Source organism: Hemibagrus wyckioides, linkage group LG05, assembly GCF_019097595.1.
Source record: "Hemibagrus wyckioides isolate EC202008001 linkage group LG05, SWU_Hwy_1.0, whole genome shotgun sequence".
NCBI classification, from domain to species: domain Eukaryota; kingdom Metazoa; phylum Chordata; class Actinopteri; order Siluriformes; family Bagridae; genus Hemibagrus; species Hemibagrus wyckioides.
In genome coordinates, this window is record NC_080714.1 from 23,202,314 (window position 1) to 23,219,827 (window position 17,514).

General features: G+C 37.8%; 1 protein-coding gene across 8 annotated transcripts in view; it reads right to left on the reverse strand.

Moving 5' to 3' along the window:
* Positions 1-17,514, reverse strand: part of dab2ipa (DAB2 interacting protein a) — a 119,754-nt gene that overhangs the window by 10,898 nt on the left and 91,342 nt on the right. For all 8 annotated transcript variants that reach the window (XM_058389815.1, XM_058389816.1, XM_058389817.1 and 5 more), the window contains 7 exons: positions 15,256-15,354; positions 14,553-15,107; positions 7,244-7,388; positions 5,473-5,617; positions 2,566-2,802; positions 1,206-1,407; positions 729-907 (listed from right to left, as the gene is read on the reverse strand). In XM_058389815.1, coding sequence (XP_058245798.1) covers positions 729-907; positions 1,206-1,407; positions 2,566-2,802; positions 5,473-5,617; positions 7,244-7,388; positions 14,553-15,107; positions 15,256-15,354 — 1,562 coding nt within the window. The remainder of the gene's footprint in view (positions 1-728; positions 908-1,205; positions 1,408-2,565; positions 2,803-5,472; positions 5,618-7,243; positions 7,389-14,552; positions 15,108-15,255; positions 15,355-17,514) is intronic.

Sequence of the window (17,514 nt, forward strand, 5' to 3'; positions counted from 1 at the left end):
CGTGAAGTTTTGCACTAGCTGGTAGCTCTGTAGTGGTAAGAGTGTTTTGTCAATATTTGTTATATGTGTCAATACTAGACATGTATGTGCTCAGCATAATTCGTATATATATATATATTAGAGTTGGGTGCAAAAGTTTCCCCCCATTGACTTGAATTGAAAACTGGAACATGTGGTCCAAAACCTAATCCAATGAAGACATCAATACATGATATGAAACTTCAGAGGACACAACAGACAGTGGGTTCAAAATATTTTTGTCACCGTCAGAAATTTTAAAATGCCATTTACTTTCCTTCACTATGAACATCCTGCACAGTTTATGCACTTGTTGCTACTTTATGATGGGCTGTGATCTGTGAAACTCAGTAGACTTGATCCCAAAAGGTCTTGTTACATACCTAGTATATGTACTACAGGTGTGCAAACTTTATCAATCAACTCCTTTGTGTTTTTGTGTATATATATTTTCTGTAAATATGAAACCTAAAGGTCAGTTTAGTCCCTGTTACATTTCTACTATCTCGTATTGACACTCTGGCTTTCATCAGAGTGAAAGTGCCTTGAAATAAATCATTTTTTATATTTATATTAATTGAATATTTGAAAATAAATGTAATAAAATGAACACACGATGTGTGTCCATGTGCATATGGACAGTATAACGTGTTGCTAGTGAACAGAAGATGAATGTTAAATCGGGAGATGTACAGGATGTCTCTTCTTACCCGCTGAGCTCCGAGTCCATGACTAACTTGTGCAGACCGGTTGAAACGCTACAGCCGGGCATGCTGGGAGAACCCACGCGCTCTGTAGGAGAGGACACTGGCACTCCGGTGGGATTAGTCAGGGCCACATTTACGTCCCTCAGGATCCGTACCAGAGGCCCCAGTTTAGTCGCTGTGCTCTTTAAACACACAAAATAGTGGCATTGAGCACAGCATGTTCAACAGGCTGAAGCAGAACACGATTAATTAAGATTAATAAACTTCTTTATGTAGTGTGATATGCATTGAACCTCCTAGAATATTGATAAAAATCTGTGCTTCTCTGTTCCTTTTAATTATTGGAAGTTGTTGAGATAAATAGCCTTAATAAGACTTAAACTTAAAGGAGAGTCAATAATTGAAAACATTTTTTTTAATAATTGGGGGGGATATAGTGAAATATAGAGTCTATAGAGATTTCTAAATTTCCATACACACCTGGTCGAGCTGAGCAACAGCCTCAGACAGTAACGAGTGAAGAGTGGAGAGCTCTCTGCCCAGGTCTATGTAGCCCTCAAAGCCTGCTGTGTTGGAGATGGTCTCTGGGTTGGAGATCTCCAGCAGGAAGCGCTGCATGTTGGTCCACTCATGCTCCAGGAACTGGTTCATGAAGGACATGTACTCCTCCTTACTGCCAAACCTGACACAACACATCACAAACAACACATGCTGTGAATCCCTCTGTTCTGCTTAGCTTCACATGCCCTCGCTCTAACAGACCTGATGCAGCTCACCAGCTATTAATCAATAATTAGGGAAAATGTCCGAATAATGGTCAATTTTAGCAGCATGTCGCTAAACAGGCTGACTAGCATACGCTGGCATCATTGCATAATTATCTGTAGCATGAGAAATGAGAGTGACACATTTGCAAGGCATCAATCGTGAATAAACGACGGATTTTGGCTTGAATTCAGTCGGCGTGTTTTCTCAAACAGACTGTCCACTGGACTGAGTGTCTGCAAATCTGCACTCATAAAATCTGCAAAACCGTTGGATAGATTCATGGCTGAGGAGTGGCTCTGAGTTTTTCCCTGTTGTTCAGGGATTCACTGACTGATGCCTAAAACCGGAATGATTTTATTGGAGCTAAACTACTGAACATCCGTGACAGTGGAATTTGTAGATATAGAAACTAGACACATATGTATCAGTAAATTTGAAGTGACAGAAAAATATATGCTTTATATGCTTGTAATTTTTTTTTTTTCCTCTTACACAAACACAACAGTTGAATTCTTTCAAATTCTTTATTGTAGGTGTAGAAATCCAATTCCACCAATAAGAAATTAAGAATTTGATCAATCAGAAATGAAGAATACTGGTATCACAAATTACCAAGAATTCTACCAATCACAAAATTATTAAGAATTCTTCCAGTCACAAATTAACAAGTATTCTACCAGTCAACAATTAAGAGTTCTATCAATCACAAAATAATCATTCTTTCAATCACAAATTGCCAAGAATTCTCCCAATCACAAATGAATAATTTAACCAAGTACAAATTACCAAGAATTCTACCGTGACAAAATTAAGAATTCAATCCATCACAAAGTAATAATTCTTTCAATCTCACATTACCAAGAATTCTACCAATCACATATGAAGAATTCTACCAATCAGAAACGAAGAATTCATGTTGATGTTTGTCTAATAAAATTAAGATGGATGTGCCTCAGCTTTCATTTCCATTTGTTTCCATAAATCAATAAGCTCAGACTAATGAAATCCTTTGTGTGCTGAATGATGCAGGAAAGTTGTAAACCATGTGCGCTTCTCATGCTCTGGCACTCACTTGGTGAAGTTAGCGAGGTTCTGCGTGACCTTGGCGATGAGGGTGAGCGTACGCGCTGTGCGGTCGTCAGGATATTCCTGCATGAGGTCGAAGAGGGACGGGGACATGATAGCGGGACACAGGAAGCGCAGGAAGAGCGAGGCACTGATCAGCCGCTCGCTGATGTCCGGCCGGCCGCGGTTACTGCACTCCTGCCTCCAGGACGCAAACACCTCCTTCAGCTCACGTGGAAACACACTGCAGTGATGAGAAGAGGGGCAGGAGTTCACAACATAGACCTGTTGTACCAGGTTTAAAATAAAGGCCATTTTTAATATTTTATGTTAAAAGACGTGAACCTTAAACCTAAATTGAAAAAGAAATTGGCATCAGTATGTCATGCTGCACCGTGTGGCATCGTGAGCAACATCTTAAAAAGATGAGATGGCTGGCTTCACATGATTTAGAGGAAGCATGTGTTAGACTTTACCCTTCCCAGTTGGTAAATGTCGTATGATAGGGTAGAGCCAGCTAGGGGCTACGCATTGGCAGATGACCAAATTGGGGAGAAAATGCTAAAAAATAATCTTCATGTGCAGCAATATCCCAACAGACTGAATATCCTGTTGCCATAAATTCCTTTTTTATTTATTGGGTCCAAACTTTAGCATTTAACAACATGAAATTATTCAGGAATTGTACAGTTTAGGGACCACACTGACAGATTTAGATAAAAACAGTTCAACAACAGTTAGAATCGTGTTCTCTCAGACTATACTGAATTACAATTGGATCAGCATGACCGTGTGTATGTAATATAGTCCATAAGACACTAAGCACATTGATTCCTCTCGCCTGGTCTTGCTTCAGCTTTCATATCGGCAACCATGTCCTCCCTCTGAGGCATCTAATCAGGCATGATCTACTGTCTAGTGCAGTTTGAAATAAAGTTTTAAAAAAAAAAAAAGAAAGAAAGAAAAAATGAAAGTCTATGAGAAAGAGTTGTGTCCCAGTTAGGAATTGATCGGTTATCTGAGGCAGAACTAGGACTCAAATTAAGATTCCCCTCAAAGGCTGAGGAAATTGAACTAGTGTGAGCCGTGGAAGGCAGGACCAATTTCTTTACTCAGCATGATTTCTGCTATAACCGGGATTACAGTCGTTTCCCACGCAGTCTGGGGGAAGAGGTTTGGCTTCACTCTTGGCTCTTGCAGGAGTCTTTGTACGCTGTGGGTGTTGCCGGGAATGCTAAGCAAGCATGGTAAATCAGACACACTCAGACACACACCCATCTGAAACCAATAAAACATTGCTTTGTGAAGCACTTTACTGTACGCCCCATGCTGCCGTGACCGACATGCAGTAAAACATCTTTTATCTTTTAAGACCTTCGAAGTTATCACTTGTGTACAAGTCAGGTGCAGTCCTGCTGCTGTAGTGAACTTTGTGCTTTAGTGACTGGGTGTGTGGATGAAGACTTTCGGTATTGGGAACACGGTTTGAGAAGCACGTGGTGACCAACTGTACATGGAAATAACAGCAGACCTTCAGTATTGTATATTTTAGCTGAGGTGGACAGAAACAGGAGACAAGATCGACCATGCAGGAGTTACTACAAGTTAGTTCCTCTTAGTCTCTGAAGGATTCGATATAATATGAAGTTGACTAGCTAATGTTGGGATCTGGTTTCTTAAAATGTGTTTACACCTATTAGTCTGTCTGACCAGTTTAATCAGTATGTGAACATGATGCTTTTCATCTGCTTGACATTTAGTTTGGTTTGGGTTAACATTGCACATCATTAATTGTAAAAATAAATAAATAAATAAAATAAATAATAATAATCTAGGGATGGAAAAGGTAAACAAATTTTTCCCAAATGGACAGAAATCACAGAAATTACCATTTCACAGAATTTGTAAAAGTGAGTATTCAATATTTATGTAGATTGGATCCAAGAATATTTATTTATTTATTTTATTTAATTTTTATTTTTTCCTGTAGTAAATGTGCTTGGCAGTTCAATTTATCAGCTCACATTTACCAAAAAAAAAATACAATTCTGCCATGTTTAGTTCACTTCCTGCAGTTGGATCGATTCAGAGCCGAATCGTTTGCTCCTTGCAATCAAACCACACAGAGACCTCCTCACGCAGCTTTTGGTGTGATTTGGTTGGATTGCTCATAATCTCACCTACATAACCAACCACACAGAGGATTCGACTCAGACTGACTAAACACTGCCTCTGAAGCAAGTCTGAGTGATATTTTCTTAAGTGAATCATCTTACAAACATGAATCATCTACTTATGTGATTCGTTTTTAATTTGGGTAAATATACTTCTAGTTTTTAAGTCTATTTAACTATATAACTATTTCATTTAGTAAACTAAGTTCTTAAGCATGCTCATTTTTCTTTTTTTTTGGAAGAAGGTTAGCAAAAATACATCCTACATTCAATATTCAGAGCTTTGTGTATCATTAATATATTCCATAGTAGCTAGAGAAAAAAAAATGTCAATTACCTGCCTCAACCAAACCAGTTACTTTAAAAGTTTACTTCCTCCTCCTAGGTCATTAGGTCATTTCTGGAAATTACTTCTGAAAAGGTCACAATTACACTAGCCTTTTATTACTGAACTAACTTCGACACAATTCCCTCACTGACAAACACCGAACATGTTTTGCCTTGCCCTCTGAAGGTTACATTTGCATTTTTAATTTTGCTGCTTCAACATTTTTTAATTCCCTTACACAGCGAAGGCGTGGTTAGATCCTGACACAACTGATTCAATTAGCTGCTTATTTCCAAATGTCATGTCCTGACTGCTGGATTAGAGGGACAGATTTCATTACGCCGCTCAGTGTTCTTTCTGGCTTGCTTAATGTCGGTGGTGGAGGTGTACAGTCAGGAGGGTAGAGCGTTACCAGTAGGAGTTGATGATCTTGCAGAAAGCGAGCTCACAGCACATCTTCAGATTGCCCTGGTGCTCGGCTAGGTCACTGGAGGAACACTTCGATGGATCGACTTCGCAGTTTTCATCTGATTCGTAAAGCGCTTTGATGAACTCACCTGACACACACACACACACAGAGCACACAATCTCATATATGTCATGCTTCATGCTAATTTAAACAATATAGAAGCAATAGAATTCTCAATAATACAATTTGAACAATACTGAACTCATTCATTTGTTTCATTCCTTAATTTGTTTGAATGAAACTCCTGGGAATGAGCTAAATCTTTCTAAATTTTTCATTGACCAGAGATTTAGATTTTAAAACATTTTAGAAAAAAAAACTGAGCATTTATATATATATATATATATATATATATATATATATATATATATATATATATATATATATATATATATATGTATATATATATAAAATAAATAAATGAATAAATAAAAGTAATTAAATAAAAAAAAATAAACAATAATAATAATAATTCAATGTTCACCAATTCAGATTAATTGCTCAGATACTAATCAAATTTTTGTAAATTCTCTTTGAACAAATCCGGTAATTAATTTCCCTGTAGAGTACACCACATTGCAGCACAGTGGCAGCAGCACTGCTTGAAGCAAATGGGAAAGAGTCCCATAGATGCAGGATCTTCCCAGCAGATTATTAATATTTACTTTTATATTCTCTTTTAATATAGTGGATAACAAAGTAAAGCCTGTTGTGCTGCAATATGCTACAGTGTGTGTGTGTGTGTGTGTGTGTGTGAGTGAAAGAGAATGACAGGAATGGGCTTCTGTGTCTAATCGCTTTTCATATCTGGACGTTATCTTGAAAGCAAAAGAAAAACATAACAGGGAACTTGAAACAAATTCTAAAATGTGAATAATGACTTCCAAATTCTTGCAATTTCTTCCAAAATATTGACATTTACATTTCGGGCATTTGGCAGACTCAATCTGCTCAACCCACTTTGAAATTTAAAAGACAGAAATCCTGAAATTCTTAGCTTTTTCTCATTTTTTTTTATTTCATATTATATATGTGTGAAGTGTGAAGTGTGAAATTTGCATACTGAACGTGACCAGATTAATCTGACCACTGCAACGATCAACCTGACTACGTAAACTGAATTTGTGAATGCTGAAAAAAATCAATGCAAATATTCTATTTTTGCAAAATGTTTAGAACTGAAAAAATATCATATGTTGAAATTAATTCAAAACAAATAAAAACAGAACAGTGTAGTTTTCCAGCTGATATGTTCCAGTGCTCTGAAATCGATTTCATGACAAACATTAAGAATTCTCTCTATTTTTTTTTGTTTTGCTTCAATAAAAACTAATTTTCCATGTTGTGGATGTCATGAACATAAAAAAGCTGCCTGAACAGAAACAAACACCAAGTCCTTAAAAGAGAAAAGTTCAAATCTCTCTTTGACCATCTTGCCATTGACCAGTAAGCCTTCCAGGAATTACTGATCTCTTAAATAATTTAATAATTTTCTGAACACAGGCACTTACAAATAAAACAGAAACAAATGAATTATTGATTTCTATGTACTCTAGATTGTACAAGTGTATCACTAGAGCAATAGCTAAAAGGTTTTACACTGGATTGAAGGTCACAGTGAACATGTCGGTTCTTTTAAAAAGAAAATTGTTTCCATCAGTAAAACCTTTAAAGCATAGAAGATACTTTTTTAAAGAAAAGTCTCCCTTCTTACCTAAAGCGTCCTGCAGGTACTTCTGGCCCACCAGTTTGAGATATTCTTCAATGGCTTTGGTGGCCAGAGTGTTCTCCCGAAAGATCAGGTGCTCGTTGTCTCCACAGCGATCTACCTCAGACATCATCAGATCGGTCAGGAAGTCCTGCATCGCACATAAAGAAAAATAAAATTCACGTAAGCAAACAATTTTTTTTTATAGAAAATGTTAAATTTCTATATACTTTCTATACAATAGTTCTAATTTATTGAAATTCTATTCTTTGTATATTTTTAGTCTTTATTTTATTTTGTTTCATTTTAATGACACAGGTGAAAAAGCATTTTACTAAACATTTTACTGTGTATTGCTATATGTGACAAATAAAATTTTAATATTCATTTTGATTTTATAAAGATATTATGTGTACATATTTAATAAAATGAACATCACCACCTTTGAGTTAACCGGCCAGCAGTGAAGCAGTATGAGATTTAGAATATATATATATTGAATATTTGGAATATTATACATTTAGAACGTATACCAAATTATTCAATACAGCAACTCCAATGACATCTATTTATAATAAATAAATGAAAATATCTTTAGCTCTAATAGTAGTTCCAGCTCTAAGCTAAATCTCAAGTTTACATTAATGTGGTTTACATTTCTATACCAACCACTTACAGGGGAACTTGTATGATAGATGCTCCACATAAACAGATTAGAAACATGTGTAATGGTTGATGAGTTTTCCTGTAAGATGAACTTTTTTTTTTGGAAGGAGTCTCCAGTGTCAATGCTTTATAACAGCCAGAGCTGTATCTTGAAGTTTTTAAACACAGAAAAGTCATCCGGATGAGCAGCTTTGCAGTTTATTCTTAACATGCTAGGTGTCAAGAGAGCCTGGTGAAGCAATGACTGTTGTTGAATTCCACTGGCTGAATGGATTTATGGGTAGTATGGGTTTGATATCACCATTTACTTTGAAGATATGTTGTTGTTCTTTCAGCTGCTCACTGTTTGGGGTCACCACAGCAGATCGTTTTGATTTGGCACAGGCTTTACGCCGGATGCCCTTCCTGACGCAACCCTCCCATTGGGACTGGCAATGCGAGTTAACTCTTCAGTGGCTGGGTTAGCTCCCCGCCCGGGAATCAAACCCCGGGGCGAGTATGAAATCCTGCCGCTGGACCACCAGGAGTCACATTTACTTTGAAAACTTATTTTAAATGGATATTTTAGTAGGCTAGGTAAAAACAGAAATACTTCTGAAACACTTCTTAAAGCCCTGGGTATCTACTTTCCTATGAGATATTAAGCATCACTTTGGAGTGGGAGTGTAACATGACAAAGTAATTTTAATACGGAACGTGGACACAACAAAACTGGTGCAAATTCCATTTTGTGGCCTCTGGTAAAAAAAAAAAAAAAAAAAACTACAATCCAAGGCAAATTGTTGTGGTATAAGACAAATAAAAACACTTCAGGATGTGCAATTATAGGAAAATCATCCATGTTGCAGTAATGATGGATATTTCACTGTTGGATATATTATTTCTTATTGCAAGGTTTTTTTTTTGTACATTTCTGCCTTGCATATCTATTAAGTCATACTTCACACTTTTCAGATAGTCATTACAAAAATTTTGACTTGTTTCTTTTAGATCTTTTAGACTATTTATCTGTCAAAAACACATTTTCGTCTTGTAGTTTTTGTCACAACACACAATCATATGATCCCGTCATCTCTCAGAAACCACAGGGTGTGAAAACTTTTACACACAAGCATAACATAATGATCTGTTCCCCGGGTGAATGCCTCGAAAATTGATTCTGAACAAGCTAATGGTTATCTAATCTCTGTTAATACGACGTGATGATGCTATAACGTGGTGGAAATTACGACAAAGGCAAAAGCACTGAGCAATTCATACGCTCTTTGATCAGTCAGCAGCTTTCTCTATTCAGGAACTGGACAGTCTTAACTGGAAGATGACGTACTGCAATTTTAACATTTTAATATCCAGTCTGTTCAGATCTCTTATCCTTTCCGCTCATTCCTTTTGTGTTGTATTCTCTCTCTTTGTTTAAGTATGTTCAAACAACTCAGTCCTTGAGACCCAGAGACATGGACCTGACCCGAACCGGACTGGAAAAAGTAAGAAAAAGATTTCTTTGTACTGTATTGACTGTTTCATGATGTGAAAAGGACTGAATGATTTATATGGTGTCAGAATGGTGTGAAATAAAAAATAATAAAGGGAATTGTATTTGCAAGGGAACATGTGATGGTAGTGATATCAGATGATCAACGAAGCAATTAAAGATATCCACTTAATGCTAAACTATTAGCTGCAGAGAAAAAATCCCTTTGACAATCTCAATTCCTCAGATCAGATATGTCTATACTGCAGACAAAAAACTCGATGGATAACATGTTTCCTGTGAACTCTGCAACCTTCGAAAGGTCTCAAAGCACCAGGAATACAACATGGCCACCGAGGCTTAGTCTAGTGAACTCAGCTCAGCTCTAACCTCCTGGAGGTTCTGACCCGAAGCCCTGCATCTAATCTGCTAAGCTCTCGGCTGCATCCCGTCCTCCCAGACTTTACTCAGCATCTTCAGCATTCAGAGGATTGAGCACACTGAGCAAAGGCCACATCGAGGAAGGAGCATCAATGCGCAGGGTGAGCACAGGAGGGTGGGTTTTATTGGATGAAAGAGCTGAGTGGAAGAGAAGAGATTGGATGACTCAGGAAAGCAGAGTGGGATGTGCACAATTAATTGAATCACAGATCCAGATGAACTAAAGCTTTCTGGCAATGTGATCGATATTCATGTTTATGTAGGGAATAAAATCTTTCTGCATGGGCTGTAACAGGAAAATAACTATTACGAAGGATACGATAGGTGAAATACATGTTAAAAATTCTCCATAGTGATAATTATTCATTTTGTTTTCAAAATAACATATTTATTATTAGCTTTAGATTATCTGAAGCATCCATCCATTTTCATTGCAGTTGGAACTGATAATAATACTAATATGAGATGCCTTTTAGACAAAACAGGAAAAATTATATAGTGCCGCTTTGTCTGAGGGTGGAGCTAATTTCCAGGCCAGAAAAATGCAAGTAGACAACCAAAATCCAGAATCTATCTTTGTAATCTAGATCCATTGCATGGAAATATATAATTATTATAGCACTTTGAAACACTTCAGACTAAACTTTAAAGAGCAAATCTCTTAATGTAAACACGCAGCTGTAAAACATCTGGCACCGTAATGATGTGCCAAGGGATAAACAACAGGACCAAAAACAACAAACGGAGAAACAGCGGGCTATAAGTCAACTAATCTATCAAGTTCCTATCCTTCAGAATTCTTTTTATTGCGTTTTTATTGCGTATTGAAACAAAGGAAGTGAAAAGTTTGTCTGGAATTTGTCTATTGTGGCTCATTTCATCAAAACTCCAGAGCTACACTGGTGTGATGACAGGTAACGACAAGGTAAGTGTCAAGAAGTTGTTAAAGTGCCTGTGTGTGTGTGTGTGTGTTTTGGGGGTGGGATGGGAGGTGGATTGGGTGTCTGCTTAAAAAAGAGCCCCAGGCTCTTGACTAATGACCCCAGCCTCCCAAAATGGCCCAGCAGAAAAATTACTTTCTGCACACACACACACACACCACACACACACACATGGTTGCATATGCGCACCCACACACCATCACTCTTGTGCGAATCCCAGTGAGACCCCTTGGGCAGTTGCTGCATGAATAAGAGCTCATTAGCAGGGGGGCAGAGGCTCTGAATCCCCACCTCAGTCGCACTGTGCACACACTCCATCAGACCTCCACAGGGAACTGATTCAATGACCAGCCCTGCTCCGGTTATGATCAATACTCACTCCACAAACACAATAGTTCTTTAATCCTGTGTCAGAGTTGCCTCTGTTGTAATTGGTTTTAGATTCATGGGATTGATGTACTGAGATATGATTTCTTGTGCTTGTGCAAATGTAGCCATTATGCAGGGGGAAAGTTACATTATGTGGAAACACCGTCTAAAGCCTAAAGCATAATGTCTGCATTTCTAAAACAGCAGCTACCTCAAATTTAAGGACAGAAATCCACAGTGACCACAATGGGCATCGTTCATGCAATCTGGTTTCCTACTTCCCCTCATTCATGACTGCGCACTGACCTCCAGACAAACCTAGGAAACCAAAGGCATGCGAGGCGACCCTGATCGACCTTGTTTACAGTAACCATGCCATGGCTTAATGAAAGACAATACAGACGCTGACCAACTCCGGCCTCCGCTAATGAAAGACAATACACTCCCGATATACTCCCTGACTAATGCCCTGTGTAATGACAGAGCATACCATAACTGACTGATTTAACCCAGTGCTAATGACAGGCTAAGACTGCCACTGACCTCTTTGCCCAGCCCAGAAATGATACGTTAGAGGTTCTGTGGCCAATTAAAGTCCATCATTATGCATAGTGAAGACAAGGACAGAATTTAAGCTAGACAATGTGCATTTGTTTTACAGCATGCAAAAGCTTATCCATTGGGTACTGGGAAGGTATTATCATCATTTGTAACATATAAATAATTTTATCAAACTTCGCAATTTGGATTTTTATAGTATCCAAGAATAATACTTGAACACACCATCAAAAAAAAATGATGATCTATTGCCAGTGTTTGTGTACTGTTTTTATGCCACCAGCTAAGTTAACTAAACTGTTACTGCTAGCATGTAAGTGTATTGGGAGAAGATTTTATTATTTAATTAATTCTTGCTTCTATTTACAATAGAGTATGTGTTTTTATCTTGGATGTGGTTGGTAGAACAACCAATGATAATAAAATTAGTCCTACTATTTTTCTATCTGTTTTTGCTAATTGGTGGCTTCCTATATTCTTCTTCTATTATTATTATTATTATTATTATTATTATTATTACTATTTATCAGTAAAAAAAAAAAAATAACAGTGCAAACCTGTATTAATACCAAGTAGTAGTTCTAAAGTTTTTAAGCTGTTTGAATTTTAGGAATAGTAATAACATGATGGCCCTGTTAGCCTACTTTAAGACAATGAAAAAAGTGGCGAATTTCAAAGGCTTTTTCAAGAGATTCACTGTAATCGGTGGCAGATATTGTTTGTGTAGCTCAATACAGACCACTGTTTGAAAATCTTTAGCCCAAAATATTTACCCAATTTGACCCAAGATTGTCCATCAATCATGCAACTTGTGTGCAATATAATGACTGAGGCTAATGCAAGGTCCAGCTCATCTCTCAATAATAGATCATTCCTGTTTGAATAGATTTAAATGACAGATTTTATGATGTGGCAAACGTGTGTGGACACCTGACTATAACACTCATATGTGTTTGATGAACATCATATTCTAGATGTCATCCACCCTTTGCTGTTATAATAGGCTCCACTTTTCTGGGAAGGTTTTCCGCTAGATATTAGAGTGTGGCTGTGTGTGTTTGAACATTCAGTCATAAAAAGCATTACTGAGGTCATTGATGCTAAGTGAGGATGTTGGAGTCTGGGGTGCAGTCAGTTTTCTGTTTCATCCCAAAAGATGTTCAGTGGGATTGATATCAGGGATCTGAGCTGGACACTTGAGATCTTCCACTCCAACCTTGTCTTCATGGACCGTTGCCATGCTGGACCCTTTAGTTCCAGTGAAGACTTTCTAGACAAATGTCTGCTTCCAACTTTGTGGTAAAAAATTGTGGAAGAACCACATCTGGGTGTTATGGTTAGGTGTCCACAAACCTCTGGTCATATAGTGCACTTCCAATGCACTGCTATACCCACCAAAAATCCAGTGGCACTTTCATTTAAATGAGTATTGACTTCAATGAATCATGATGATTCCACTGGATTCTTCAATCTCAAATTTTACAGATAATGCTAATGTAATGCTATATTCATGTCACTGGACTCACAAGACTATGATTTTCTGAATTATATCATATAGTATATGATTGTGTAATTAGCCACATGGAAAATTATGTATCATATATCATAAATGCTTATGATCCTCCTATCATGCATATCTTATAACACGGCCACAGTGGGGATAGTTGCTACCACATGCCAGTTCCTTTTAAAGCTACTTTAGGTGTAATGTTTCAAATCTCTGAGAGTGGCAAAAAAGACAGTCTGTTTTTGCCAAGAGGAATCGATGAAGTGAAATGAGTGATACAGAGCGAGGCTGAGAGCTTTTGTACGTGTTGTCACCTCATTCAGAACTGATTTATGAAGACAATCAGAGCCAAAACATACTGTGCGCTTGAGTTAATGAAGACAATACGAGTGTTCACGCCTCCGACTATCCGGCGAGAAGCAGCAGGGCTCGTTTCCATTGTTCTCCTCTATCGACTCTGTTGTCAGACAGTAGACTTGAAACAAAGATCACAAAAAAGCTGATTTGGCTGAGATGTCCGGTTTTAAAAGCTGTTAAACCCATCAGATGATGTCTATTTTGCAGCTGTATTAATCCATGGACTTCCTCCATAACATCAGATTAGAAAATGAGAAGCAACAACAGCTACAACAGAGAAAACTTTTTAAATGAGGAAGCAAAAATTATATTTCAAATAAAGCTAAGCTCATAAAACATGGTTTTTGTTTCATGGTTTTTATATAGGTAAGGATTCTTCACTTCTTTAAGGATACCCTTCTTCATCTGTTTACGAGAAGCTCCTGAAGGAGATCCTCTCTCCTTTTTTGAGACACCCTCTGTTTAATTGTTAATTTTGTGGTAGTTTAGTGGATAAGGTGTTGGATTACTGATCAGAAGTTCAAATCCCAGGTCCACCAAGGGTCCCTGAGCAAGGTCTGTAACCCTCTATTGCTCAGTTGTATAAAATGTAAGCCACTCTGGATAAAATGCAGTAAATGTAATGTAAACCTTCACTAACTGGTTTATCCTCATTAGGTTTGCTATGGATCCAGAGTCTATCTTGGGGGCACGACCGGAATATACCCTGGACAGGACACCAGTCCATCACAAGGCACAGTCCTATTGTAGGGTTCAATATAAACTAAGGGTTCTAGAATTGATTTTTGAAACACCCGCCTTTCTCAAGGATTTTTCTTTTGGAAGGTTAAGGGTTCTTTGCTTCACAAGGGGAGGTACCTTTCGGACGCTTCCTTCTAAGCCAAATGTTGTATAATTCCACCCAAAAAGAGCCTAGGTTTAGAGAGACTAGCTGAATACTAATGCTAAACCTTTCACTTCTTCATTTGTGGTATTGAATCAAATAGTAAACCAATTTTTTCTTACCTTAGCCTTGCCAGTGCTCTGGAGAATATGCACGAGTGCACAGGCCATCTCCTCCTTGCTCTTCACACTGATTGCTGGCTCGAGCACTGAGCAAAGGAGCATGTAGTTGTTGGTGATGTACTCAGCAAACTCTTTGTACAGCTCCATAGGGAGGATGCTCATACTCTGGTAGCGGCATTTCATGCGCACCATGGGCCCCGGGGCTTTGCCCTTGCTGGGGTTGGGAGTGCTGACTGTGTACCACTTCTCCACAAACTGCCGTCCCGTCACTGCAGCCACTGGAATGTTCACCAGGCCCACGTAGTTGTTCTTGTCCTTCTTCTTCTTCTTGTCCGTCTCTTTGTAAAGGTGCACTGTGATGCTCTTGACCGGTGGCAGATTGTTGAACTCGAAATGTTCACCCCAGAAAACATTGTCCGTTTTGAGCTTGCAGGTAGTCCGAGCATAAAGTGTGTCATCGAGACACAGTTCACAGAAGTACTTTTTCTTGGCTGGCAAATCCTTGGCTTCAATAATCCAACATTTTAGCATATTCTCTACCCGCCGACTGTTGTCCTGAATGAAAAAATGAAAGTAGAAAACACCACAATCGATGAATCTCATTAAATCAAAGTTTGGCCAACATAAGAAAGAGAATTCAATAAAATAAAAACAGAAAAAAGATCCAGAAAGGGAACAACCACTTTGAAGTCTTATGCTTTACCTTGTTGGGATGCACGGCTCGCCTGAGGTTCTCCATCCATTTCTCTCTTTCTGCTGCTGACCGACAAGAGAAGCATTTACTTCCTGTTGATGTAGTTACCTGTAATTACACAGTGGATACAATGCTAATATGAAAGGAGTATTGAGCAGAGAAAATGAGTAAATGGACATTAGGCTCAAGTCAATCCAGCATTTTTCATTGTGCGCTCAGCTCTCAACCACTGAAGAGGATCCCTCAAGTGGGGAGTAATAACAATTGGCCAAAGAATAGATAGATCAAATATCCCAAACACAGAAAGCACTCCTATTAAATGCACTTCTCTAATGCAATCAAAGAGTGAAGCTAGGTAGTTACTCAAATCATGAAATCATCATAAGATCCACTGCGATCGATCGAGGAAAATGGTTACGCGGCATCTTTCCTTTTCTTTCTTTTCTTTTTTATCATTTTTCTACTTTAAACAGTAGTGCTTGGGCCCCTGGTAATGGATTTTCATTACGTTAACAGGATTACAGACCTACTAGACATAGTAATGCTTACAAAGCAAAATCTCTTCCTAGAATAACCTCTATGATAGCCTTGCAGCAAACTGCAAACGGATTCTAAAAGATGCTGCTAATCAAGGCTTTTTAAATCCACTTCATGCTTTCTTTTTTATTAACAGCACTATAATGAACTTTATAGCTAATATTTGCGAAGGCCCAGTTACATTATTATTATTATTATTATTATTATTATTATTATTATTATTATTATTATTATTATTATTATCTTTTGTACCTTTAAATTTCTAGGTTGTTTATTTTTTAAATTTAAATAAAAAAAATGTAATTATAGGTTTTATTTATTACCTTATTACCTATGTTTGTGGATATTGCTGGATATTATGTCATTGGAATAACACACCCAGAAAATCTACTTCAGCAGATGCATAAACCGTCTCTGAATACACGTAACTTTCCCAGCATAAATACTGATATGACTTTCAGATTGAAGTCACTGACTTATCTCTTGTTCATCACTGATAAAAAATCCAACACTGATTACATGTTCTACTGCTGTATACTGCTGTTGTTCTATTGACTGATACTTGAAAATCAGCCCTGATAGTGATTATATAAATATTTTTAGACAGACTTCAATACACTGTAATAATGTGATACTATTATATGAATATGGCTTTATCTATGCAAGTGCAGAGCACCTAATAGGTCTGTGATCAGTCATGAGGTTTTTCAGTCTGGGTATTAGTCTTTCCTAGCAGGAGATAATAAGTGTAATATCCACATAGCCTGATTAGACTGTGTCTTCCCTTCCCATTACCCCTGTAATCACTTGTTCTACAGTCGTGATTAATAATTGTACTGATTAATCATATATGGTAGAAGAAATGCGGTATATATATCCATTGTAATTCAGTTACATTTTACTCAGTGTGTGAGGGGGAAAAAAATAACTTGTTATCAGTCTTTCCCTCCCTTCCTCTCTGGTGTAAGGCATCCAGCTGCCAGCTGGACACAATGTAACTGAGACCATGTCAGCCTGCTGGGCCACGCTCAGCTCCAGTGAGTGGTGATCAGGACAAAAAGAGGGGAGATTCGGACAAAAGGTTGGAGCTGTGCACCAAGCTGAGAGATTCACACTGATGCTGCCAGATATTCTCTTTGTTCTCTCTGTCGAAGCTTAATTTCTAAAGGAATACTCAACATTTCTCGAATGAAATTTTATCTACGGGCATCTGTAGCTTGTGTGTGATGAAAATAAACAAGAATTTCAACATGTTTTCTTTCCTGAGGAAAGAAAGAAAACCACAAATAATAATAATAAAAAAAAACATACTCGTGCTAAAAGTCTAAGGACAGTTCAGTATATTTCAAATAAAGTTAAGCTCTGAAAACAGGGTTTTTCTTTATATAGCTTCTTGAAGGATACCCTTCTTCACCTGTTCACATGAATCTCCTGAAGGAGATCCTTTCTGATTTTCTGGGAGACACTCTGTTAATTTGTTCATCTTCACTAACTGCTTTATCCTTGTTATGGTAGCAATAGGCCCAGAGTCTCGGAAACACTGGGGCAAGACAGGAATATACACTCAATATAGACCAAGGGTTCCTCAAGGCTTTTTCTTTTGGATAGTTAAGGGTTCTTAGCTTCACAAAGGGGAACTAGGCTTCAGACCCCTGCTTCTAAACCAAACGTTGTATGATTTCACATACAGTTCTAGGGATAGAGGGACTAGCTGAATACTGATGCTAAATA